The 11,929-nt window shown below is 35.8% G+C and overlaps 1 protein-coding gene and 1 long non-coding RNA gene across 5 annotated transcripts; one reads left to right on the plus strand and one right to left on the minus strand.

The window, feature by feature from the left end:
* The first annotated feature begins 19 nt into the window (after positions 1-19).
* Positions 20-3,701, plus strand: LOC148880383 (uncharacterized). 4 transcript variants are annotated; one of them, XR_016104553.1, is made up of 4 exons: positions 138-285; positions 747-1,082; positions 1,800-2,116; positions 2,517-3,701. It is a non-coding gene; the product is annotated as an uncharacterized LOC148880383 (long non-coding RNA). The 4 variants fall into 4 exon arrangements; XR_016104551.1 differs by lacking the exon at positions 2,517-3,701 and adding an exon at positions 1,564-1,703 and having other exon boundaries at positions 1,800-2,292; XR_016104552.1 differs by lacking the exon at positions 1,800-2,116 and having other exon boundaries at positions 20-285.
* On the minus strand, positions 121-2,659 carry LOC148880384 (SPX domain-containing protein 3-like). The gene is made up of 3 exons (XM_088962269.1): positions 2,414-2,659; positions 1,238-1,403; positions 121-1,119 (listed from the first exon to the last, which is right to left on the minus strand). Exons 1-3 carry the CDS (start codon positions 2,657-2,659, stop codon positions 743-745), a joined length of 789 nt encoding a protein of 262 aa, XP_088818395.1. The 3' UTR covers positions 121-742.
* Positions 3,702-11,929: the final 8,228 nt, after the last annotated feature.

An 11,929-nucleotide genomic window follows, 5' to 3' on the forward strand; every position in this document is an offset into this window, starting at 1 on the left:
TCCATCTCGAATTCTTGTTGGATTCGATTTGGTTATATCCCTATCCAAATTCGATCCAAATCGTTTGCAGCCCTACCCATTTTGGTATTTCCACATCAACCGAGTCATTTTCTCGAAGTCCCAAATGATGATCTCATTCCATCCCTGCCAATAAGAAATATCAAATATCTCCAAGCGCAAAGTTAAAACCCACAACATAGTTCCATTCAACACCTCCAATAGTTACTCTGAGATGATGATGGAATCAAGAATTTCCTATCCTGGTGTAGTATCTCATGAAAATAGGTATTGTTCTTGTCCATTTCAGTCCTACGTTTCACTTCGTATTGCAATTTTCTGCTGCAGATAACAGACATACTTATCATCCTGAAACCCTTCTGTTTGATGTCCCCAATAAACTTAATACCCCAGTTACAGGTGTTTGATTTTCAGATTATCCGATAAAGGTTTTAGTCGAACAAGCTGTAACCGGTCAAGAAAATGGAATGAATAAAGGTCGAACAAACCATGAATATTTGTGGTTACTGAATGAAAGCTTTTTTCTGCTAGTTCTGATAAATGCTTCTATATTCCAGACATATAATTTTGCTCTTTGTGATGTGTATATCAGACAATTTTTGTCATCAACTTATTTTGATAAAGAAACACAAATGATAATCTATATTTTTATACAAGAGAAGAAACAGAAAACAGAAGAGTGTACTCTGTTGTAACCAAAAATCTTTGTTCAATTTGTTTTCTACTAGAGAATGGGAATGGAAGAGTTAGGTTGGAAGGACTGAATGAGCTCAGAGTCTGGCAAGTTGAGAGGAGGAAGAGAAAATTGACCATAAGTAGAGCTCCCTCTTCTCATTTCTTGCATGGTCACTAGAGCAGCTATGGTATTCCTGAAAATTCCCTGACAAGCCACCACTGATGCTTCTTTTTGTCCTCTTTCCTTTATTCTACCTTCTTCCTGCACATCTGGGAACACTGCATCTATTGTGTTCTCACATTCTTTGACAAGCTTTGAAACAAGGTCCGTTGTGAAGAAAGGCTGCTGCAATACCTTCTGAATGAAAGGTAGTCGCAACAAACCCCCGGTACGTTTATCATACTTCTTCAATATCTTAGCCAACCCTGCAACAAACCATTTTCTTAATTAAATTATAATTCTGAAAGCAAATTGGATCACTGTTAATGCAAATACTTTGGATTTGATTTTAAACGTGGAGCCAGTCTTGAGGTTAGTGAATACCTGTATAATTGATGTTGCTATAGTTTTCCAACAATACCATTTCTCCATGGAAATTGATAATGTCTTTTCTAATCCTGTCCATCTCCTCTCTATAATCCACCTCTGAAGGCTGACTTCCATTTGGTCCAAATGTAGCGACCACCCTCTGGATCCTCTGTTTTAACTCCTATATCAACATACCGACCAATTTTCAGTTCAATTTTCTTTCTCTGTTACGCTCTCTAAGGATTTAAGGAGAATATATAAGAGGCTTTCATATATGCATTGGGCACTAAATGTTGCAAAAACCTTTACATCCATATTGTGAGTACAAGTGGTAATGTCAGTTTGCAGAAATACACAAACAAGTGTTTCACAGAAAAATGGGTATGACATCTTCCCATTGTTCCATCTCCCGGTAACTTGACTGGGATCAAACCAGCAACCTTTGTGTTCAATTTATAAAAGCATCGAATAGAATTTGCAGGTAAATGCCAGCTCTAAATGGGAAGAAGCATACATTTTTTAACAGTGTTTTCATTACAAGTTAGCCAACCCAAAGGCAATATGATATCTTCTACAGGGTTGCTTCAACAATAAGCCATGCGTATATGGAGTGTAACCAGGTTGCAAATGCCTTAGCGAATCATGCCTGTGACAACCAAGAGAGCTAATGGAGTCCCTTGGATCAAGTCAAAGTTGGTGTAGACTTCGTGTACAGTTTTTCGAGTGGATTTCTATTGGAGTCCCTTGGATCAGTGTGGTAATGTTGAGATTCACAATGAGTAGTTGAAGAAAATCTCACATTGGAAATGAATGAGAGATGCAAGAGACTTATATACAAGAATGGCCCATAACCCAATAAAGAGAGATTGTTGGGATTCACATATTCCCTCTCTTGTAAGTCCTAACACAGTTTTGACGACTCCCCTCAATTCATAACAGGCATCTTGATCTAAATGAACTATTGTTTTGTTTTATTTTACCAGTTCTCATCAATTTCTGCTTTGGACCTTATAGATAACATGCTTGATTTAGAACTGTGAATTAAATTTGTAACAAGTTTGATTTGGGTAGTTCACAGTCGGGCCATATTTTCTTGACCCAATGTCCCTCTTACTGCCTAAACTAACATCTTAGAGCAGTGCTGAATTTGGCTTAACACTAAATAGCAACAAAGAAAACAGCATGACTTACTTCATGACGGATTATGAAATCCTCTTCTTGCTCCATAAAGAAGGCGTTGAACTTATCAATCTCTGCATTCAAAAAGTAAACAAAATTGGCTTCTGCTTTGCAGGGCTCATGCAATTTCCCCAATGTCGACGTCCCAGAAGAGACAAGCCGGACGAGCTTCTTCAAATCCTTGTAAGATAAGAACTTGTCCCGCCACTCGGGCAAGGTCTCTTGAATTTGGAGCTTCAATCTCTTCCCGAATTTCATGTTTCCAGTCAATCCCTCTTCCTTCAACCCAGAAGGGACCAAACAGATTATATTATTAGCCCAAAACGCAGAGCAGGAAAAGAAAAAGAAGCTACAGAGGTTATATTAGTGAAAAGTAGAATATTTGAAGGCATATGCCACGCGTGATGACGAGTGGACGGACACTTAAAGCCTGCCTGAACTTCGAACTTTGAAGCAAAAGCATTCCCGGCATATTCGGTTATTACTCAAACTACAACCCGTGGCCCAACGAGCCTTGCGGCTGATTTCATAATATTGTCAAAAGTGTAGAGAGAGAGAGAGAGGATGATTCCATAGAATCTCCTTTAGAAACTTCCCTGGAAATGGGAGCCCAGGTGACTAGGCACAAGACGTTGTGACGCTTCATGGGTTTAAAGGTGGAATTAAAATACCAAGAAAGATATGGTGCATGCAGGATGCAAATTCCAAGCACTGACTCATTGATCAGAGCTTTTTCATCAGTGGCCCACTTGATGGGTGTATGGGCCCACCGGCCCATTTATCAGGCCCACTTGTTGGATGCCTAAGAAGCTTGAAGGATGGTTGGGATATTGTACTTGGCTTTGATTCAGTCATTCAGTGAGTGAGGATATCTCTATTCTCTATCCGAAGAGTATGTTTTCGAACCATTTGTAAGGTATTCGAAGGATTTCGAGAAAGTAAAATGTGGGTCCACGGGGAGGAGATTCTAATCTGATGCTAAAGAGGGGAACCCCATGTGAGAGGTATTCCAATTCATGAACCCAAACCCTTTTGTCTTTGGTCAATTTGATATTGGGCTATATGTTAAGGTCGGTCAAGCGATTTGACTTTAGTGGAGAATTGATAGCAGTTTGACAATGGGTCAAGATCTTTAGGGTATAAACCAAATATTCTTAAGCACATCCACTGAAGGGATGCCAGATTTTTGGTTTCTACCCAATTTTAAGAGGCTGTGTAAACATTTGATCACCGCTTGATCAAGATTACTTGCATCTTCTTAGCTGAAGAAGTTTTTATTGATTGATATGAGTTTCAGATATGATTTATTTGATCTAGTATTTACTATTTAGCACTTGTACACATTATGAACTAATTAGGCACTTAATATGTGGATAACTCTCTTATTAGATGGTTGGAGTAAGTATTTATCTAGAACTGTAATACATGTAAAGAAACTTTTTTCATTAATTTTAAATTCTTTGACATTAAAAAGAAAGAACCCAACATTGGTCTCAGCTTATATATGGTCTTAGGATAGATTGGATATAGTCCTAAATTTTGTTTTCATTATTTTCCCTTGAACCCATGTTCTCACGCATACAAGCCCAAGATTTTACAACACAATGAGCGAAGGCCTCTTTGTAGATTCTTTGAGATTATTAAAGAAAAATAATGAGTTAGTTCATCTCTCTTTTCATGTTTGGCATGTCTAAATGCCAACTGCTCAACTCTTTTTATTTTTCTAAATCATTGCATGTATGTGGTCGTATTCTTGGCAAGATTAAATTGAATTAATATGAGCTATTTGTTTAAGCCAGCTTTTAAAAAAAATAATCAATTAATTTTTCATCTCGTTTAAATTCAATAAAATATGCTTAGATGAAAAAGTCAGTAAGAATAAGTCGGTATTATATTTTATCAAAACCATATCTATTTTCTTTTGTGAAGAAGGTGTTTCTTTTCAACTATTTTTATTTTTTAATTTTTCCCTTTTCTTTCTCTTAAGGATGAGACACCTATTGAAACTTTGAAATTTGCAGGTCAAAATTACAGTTTTGTTGGATTTTAATCTCATTGAAAATTAAATTTAATGGGGTTTGATTGGTTAATTACATGAAAAATACATATGTACATATATCTTGAAAAATATTTTTTTTCATACTAAAACCAATTTTTAACTTGTCTCATATTGGAAAATTACTAAACATGTTTTGAATTTTTAAATAGAAACTTGTTTACACTCTTTAGAATTATAAGATTAGAGTATGGAGGCTTGCTACCATGCACACATGCATGCGTGTGTACGACGTAATAAGGCACTTTAGAGGCACAATTTGCTCGTCTCCATGACCATTGAATCAATGGTGACGATTTGATCAAGTGTGATCAAGAGGCACTAAATAACTTTTAACAATCACACAAGGTTTGAAATTGTGACAGTTCAAAGAGTCTTTTTTGAACTAGCACATTTCTCTTCTCTATAACTCTTTAAAAATTATATAAGGAGCGTGAATCAAATAAATTGAACACAAGTTTTCGAAAATCACTCGTCTCTCTCAGTTCGATTCTCGCCCAAGGTTCCTAAGAAAGAATTTGTCTATAATCAACCAACAAATTTAGTAAAACTGAGTAGGAGCAAATAACGTTCTAAAGACAATATCTTTAAACGCACCTCAGAGCTTTTCCTCCAAATTTCTGTGACCTCAATTTCCAGCATCATATGTACATGTATTTTAACTATCAAGATTGTATGATCATTATCATTCATCAAATAAAGGCATTATGATTAGAGCAAAATTTGGGTGTGAGAAACATCATATGACTACCATTTCATGTTTTTAAAAGTTGTTTTCAAGTAAAGGCTATTTTGTTAGTTTTAAAAACACGAATTGATTGTTCTAGAACCAACAATTGCATACAATATGCTAGTTTTTTTCAAGAAAATGCTATTATGCGTAGGATTGCAAATGGTATCTAATTCTTCAACTTCGAAGTTGAATTCAATCCTAAAGGGGTTATCTTAATTCAATCCATTTATAATTGGATTAAATAAGGATCCACCCCTATTCAATCTAATTCGATTCAGTTTAAATATATAATGTCCATATATACTTAAAATTCAGATTATATCTATCAGTAAAGTTGGTCTAAATGTTTCATTTTCATTAAATTGTCATAGGTTCAAGTTTCATACCAGTAATCCTAATCTGAATTTGATTTGAATTTGTTAAATATCTAATGGATACGATCCAATTCAAATTTGATTGTAAACAAATCAAAATTGGATTTTACCAATATCCAATTCGATTTAATCTGTTTGCTTTATTGATTCTAAAACCATGAATTGTTAATTCGAGAACCAACAATAGCAACAATAGCATTGGTTGTGTTCATGACTAGGGGTGGCAATTTTCCACCCAACCCGTTGAACCCACCGAGTATCTAATTCATCCAATCCGCCCATTTAAATAGGTTGGGTTGGGTTGAGTTGTGGATAACCATTGGTTTAACCATTACAGACAAGTATTAATTCCTTAGCCTTTTTTTTAATTTTCTTCATTTCAATTAAATAATTTATAATTAATGCATTAACTTTTTATTAATTATTGATTAAATTTAGTTTTGTCTTGAACAAACGCACTTCACCCAACATAAATTCAAATCAATTTGACTGGAGTTCAGACCAGTTCAACGTGGTCTGACCCGATCCAGCATATATCGATCTGGGTTGACCCGAATCCGAAATAGACCTCAGACGGGATGGTTTAGTATCGCTTGCTCTGCCTGGTTTGGGTTGTCTAGTCCAACCGGTATTAACACAGCTCGACCTAACTTGGTACAAGCCGATCCGGGTTAACCCGAATCCGAAACAGTTTCGGGCAGATGCTTTGGTGTCGGCATGCTTTGCCCGGTTTGGACCGTTCGGCCAACCAATATCCACATAACACGACCCCAATCCGGACTAACCCGATTTACTTACGTTGACCTGCTTCGGGTCAGTCGATTCGGTCCCAAACCCATGCACAAACTTGATATGGTCCAGTCCAAGTCAATCCACCATTGACTAAACCGGTCTAGTCCGGTCAAACTGATCCAGATCTAAACGGTTCAACCACCCTTAATGTTATTAGCTCAAAGATAATCCAATTAGATAGTTCAAATTGGTCTGACCGGTTTGAACCTAAGTGGTTCAATCAAGCCAAAATCCAAACATAGTCAAATGACTTCACCGCTTGTGTAAAAATAACATGCATGTAATGTGATTTGAACCTTCACCACTTGTGTAAATAGTAACTGGAATTACCACTAAGCTATGACCAACTTATTTGTTAAAAGAGTTTGGGTTGGATTGGGTTAAAGTGGGTTTGGGTTGAACCCAATTCATTTAATTTTATAAAAAGGAAATGATTTTTGAAAGTGAAAATAATATCACTTCTAAGTTCTAATACAAAAATATTAAAAATTAAAAATATAAATCAATATTAAATCCAAATGTTAATTTATCTTTTCTAATCCAAAAATATTAAAAAAGTTAAAAGTAAAAGCAAATTTAAGGATTATCACAAACACCATTGTTGGAGGCATCTTTTCTTCATCATGCAACGTGTCAAAACCAGCTATAACGTTTTTGTGTTGAATCGTTCAGCTTGAGCATTTTCTTTATTATTACTTCTCTAACCCATTCAAGACCATAAATGACTCAAGAGAACCAATCATAAATGAAAGTCAATATCTGGTTTTTTATTCAATGAATGCAACATAAAGTCCCCAAGGTGCAACCATGAATTATAAGAGAGAGAAGTGCCAAAGCAGGGGACATTTGTATGAAGATATCCGTGCTTTAGGTTAAATTCAGTTGTAAAATAAAAGTCCTATATATCATTGGTATTCCAATTGAATCTCTTGAATTTGATTCAATTGTGGTAAATTGAACTACAAAACCTGATATAAAGATCTAAGAAAAATCCAATTCACTAAGAAAAATAACACCATACACCAAGGTTCAAAATATTGATACAGGGTGATATGCTGATTGGATGTATCATCCTCTATCAGTAATGTTTTCTTTGTTTTTTTTTATTTTTATAAATTTGGTTCAGAGGAGCCGGTTTAATGCCGATCTACCCCCTCAACCACTCAATGACCCGAAACACCCCCTATAGGGGCATATATCGGGAAGGCCCCAAAACAATACGTTCCAGCCAATACAATCCGATATTTAACAAATTTCCAAACCTTGATTGGGACCTAAATAACAAACATCACCATGTAATACAGAACTTATTTTGGCAATATATGAAGCATGGATTATACATTATATGAAATCTAAACTTGGTGAAAAAAAACCCCACCAGCATTTACCTAATGAGTGATATGTTATTAAACTGGTAGTGCACAAATTGTTTAGCTAATGATCTGTACTTCCATTTTTTTTCTTCAATCGCATGCAAGGTGGTCTTTCTTATTGCTGCAAACAGTTCAAATTTTATGAATTGAGAAAATCTTTCATAAATACCAAATTATATTGTATTCCCCGAATTGGAAGCAATAATAGTTCTATCTCCTGTATCAAAATTAACAAAATGGTTCCATCCAATATCCGAATTCAAGTTGATATCCGACAAAAATCAAAAATTAATATCCAAATTTGAATCCGATTAAATATTTGAATATTCGATTCAATTCGAAATTGATTAATTAATTATTTTAGATAATTAACAATATATAAAATAAATATATAGTATATAAATATATATATTATTTATATAACTTAATTATTGTATATAAATTATATAAAATATTTATATATTATATATAAGAATTAAATAATCAATCAAATTCGGATATTTATCAAATCGAATCAGGTCATATCCGAATTCGAATCCGATTAACTATTCGATAAGAATAGAATATCCAAATTCGACTGATTAAATATTCGAATTATCCAAATTCGATTCGATTATGTCGAATATCAAATTCAAAATCGAATTTTCAAATACCTCTGACACCCCCTATTCAAAATGTAGTATAGTGTTAAATGCAGAGAATTATAGCATCAATTGATATTTGAGGTGAGCTATTAAAGAAGCCAAGAGAATTCTATAGCTTGTATTGGATTAATCAAATGGGGCTTATAAGTTATAATAACCATATGCCTCTGAGATAACTTTTGGAACGTTTTTTAAAGAAAGATGGCAATCACAAGGAAGCTTTTTTCAGAGCAGCTGGTAGTTGGCTATCGAAAACCCCATAAATTCGATCACCACCAAGCTGCCAAAATAACAAAAATGACATTACTCTATTGACTTAGAATCATACCCAACTAATCGGCATTCTCAACTATCAACCCTCAATGTTATGGTAGGTCACAAACGACATAACTCTGGAAGGTCATTGAGAAAAAGAGTTCCAACAGCTACTTGAAACTCCATCATACCTTCTAAACCCCACACTGAGCAGGCGGCGTATATGCAGTAGCCAAAAATTTGCATACAACCGTTACTTGAACAAAGTAAGGTAAGGTGAAAATTGAAAAAATAGAGGCAAGGCAAAAAAGGAAAATGACAAAAAGCAGTTGGTATTACTGGCAACGCAAGAAGCCAAAATTTGAGAGCAATTACACTTTGAGATTGTACACGTGCAAGTCTTGGGAATGGAGAGGCCCATGTGTGAGAGTTGTGGTAAGAGGTCTTTGCCTATGCATGTTCCTCTTTTATTATATAAATACAGATTTGAAGTGAAGTCATGAAAACTTAAACAGGCTGAGCCTGCAGCTAGGGGTGGCAACGAGTTGAGCTTGTCACAAGCTGCTCGACCTCAGCTCGGCTCAATTGGCTCGATTTCAATCGAGCTCGAGCCCAATTCACTGGCTTGATTATTAAACAAGCCAAGCTCGAGCCTAGTAGAGCTCGGCTTGTGACGCTCGCAAGCTAGCTCGAATATATATATATATAGAAAATAATATATATAATAAAAATATTATAATTATTATTATTCTTAATTTTTTAAATATCAAATAAAAGTTTTTATATATAATTTTTTATTTTTATAAAATACTTTTTCTTAAAATCGAGCTCGAGCTTATGAATTTTTTACTTGAACCGAGCTCGAGCTCGAGCCTTGTAGAGCAATCTTGATCCGAGCTTGAGCCTAGTACTATTCGGCTCCCAAGTTACAGGTGAATCCAAAAAAGAAAAAACGTCTCTCCAGGGTGTAATTCGGGTTGGCCCAATAAGCATTTTACACTGTTTTGGACTTAGGCTTCGGGCCAAGATCATTCAAGTTTTGAAAAAACCCAATCTGAGCCTGACCAAGTTGCATCCCTATCTCTGATACAAATTTCAGAAAATGGCAATGATTCTTGACACATTAATCGCGACTTGCAAATAAAAATCATTATACCAGTCATGCAAATAAAAATCTTAGGGATCTTTGACAACATGGTTGGTTTTATTTTTGAAAATAAAAGCAACTGCCACATTAGAAAAATTATATGTTTTTTACTGATGTGTCACTTGTTTTTTATTAATAAACAAAACCAATCATGTTGTCGAACACCCCTAGGATTTTTATTTACATGGCTGGTATTATGATTTTTATTTACAAATCATGATTAATGTGTTAAGAACCATTGCCATTTTCTGAAATTTGGATCAGAGATAGGGATGCAACTTGCTCAAACTCAAATTGGGCATTTGTTAAAAGGCACTTGTTTTTTATGGTAAAACAAAACCCACCATGTTTTCGAGCCACACCCCCTCAGGCTATGTTTAGTTTGAAGAAAAAGGTAGGGAAAGGAAAGGTATGGAAACCTTTACAAGCCTTGTATAGGTTTCCCTGTGTTGGTGTCGTGGTAAAGCTATGGAGGTTGGTCAAGTCTCCAAAGGTCCCGAGAAGGCGACAGGAAAGAGAGAGAACGTCAGGAAGAGAGGAGAGAATGGAGAGTCCTCCTTTTGAGAAGCCCTAGATCAAGATTATATGATATTATCTAATGTGGATGAGAGTTATTCCCTTTTTATAGAGAGTACTCCAAGATTATTAGGAGAATGATCTAAAACTAGGCATTTCCTATTAGGAAAGGGGATCTTTATCTTTTATGTTGGCTATTAAGGGAGCACCATTGGGTTTCACCACGTGTCCAGTGAGATCCTTCAAAAACAAAGTTTCCTTTCTCTTAAGGATTCTCACATGGCACGTGTAGGCTACGTCCCCTTACAAGTTTCCCAATCGTGGCAATCAACATATACCTACATTAGCCCCCTACTTATTAGTGAGTGGGAGCTTACCGATAATCATTCTAGTTTTACTATATCTTGGTGTTATTTAGGTGAAGATCGGGAGCGGTTGATTTGAGTTGTGTTGATGTGTTCAGTCCCCATGTCTTTAGTTTCCACGAGTTATTCTCTCATACTTATTTTCTTGTGGTATCGGTTTAGCACCTTCTATGCCTCCAGTGGCCACGTGTTAAAGGACAAGATTGGCGATGTTATAACAAGTCTTAGGCGACGCCCATTGTTCATCGTGGGTCCCAAGTGGTTTTGTATGCTCATCGCAAATCTATGATAGTTACTAAGCTTATCACAAGTTTGTGATGGTTTGTTTAAGCTCATCGCAAGTCTTTGCGGGTCTCGAGATCATTGCGGATGTGAGCTGAGTCATGGACTCATCACGGGTGTTCTTTTGACAGGGTGCTATTTGTTGTATTGACTCATACTTTTTTTCTAGGTTGTTTAAGTCGTGTACAAAGTGTTTGAAGATGTAATTGGTGGTAAAATCATAGGAGCATTTTGCAAGGTATAGGTCAATACTTCATCTACTTTAGCCCCCTTGTTTCTTGATAGAAGTCATTGTATCAAAAAACAAGTGAAGTAAATAGTTGGCTACTTTAATGTTCACCCCCCCTGTATCTTAATAAAATGTCTTCTATCGAGAAACACTTAAGTGTGGTTTGTTGGGTGTACTATCTTTGTCATCCCCCTATGTGAGTGGGAGGGTGTTGCATGGGTGTTTAACGGGTAGGGTACCTAGCCCCCCTTCGCTTTGATAGAAGGCATTACATCAAGAAATAAGTATAGCATCAGGTAGAACATCTGCCAAGTAGTATGGATTGGGAGTATGTCAAATTGAATTCACAGCCCCCTACTTCTTAATAGAATGACTTCTATCAAGAAGCATGAAAGAACTTAGATCGATTTGTCAACCCCCTGTCAAGAAACGTTTGAGAGAGGAAAGAAAAATCAGATCAGGTCTGCAGCCCCCCATTTGAATTCTTATGGGATTGGGTTAAGCGTGTTTTGTCAAGAGGTGTATATAGGACCTCAAGCATATTGATACGTGTTAAATATTACTAGAAAATCCAGATGATCGTATAGCGCTGTTAATAAACATATTGTTGTGATGGGATTCTAAAAGAATAGGAAAGGTCTGAAGATAGTTTTACGACTACATTTTGGTAAGTGAAGTATCAAGTAGGGGTAAATATGGCACAAAGAAAAGCCCCCCATTTAATGTGCAAAATTTTGGAACATGCTAACGTTGATATGGTTT

The sequence above is a fragment of the Nelumbo lutea genome, chromosome 1, assembly GCF_056320005.1.
Source record: "Nelumbo lutea isolate HS-2025 chromosome 1, American lotus-T2T, whole genome shotgun sequence".
Lineage (NCBI taxonomy): Eukaryota > Viridiplantae > Streptophyta > Magnoliopsida > Proteales > Nelumbonaceae > Nelumbo > Nelumbo lutea.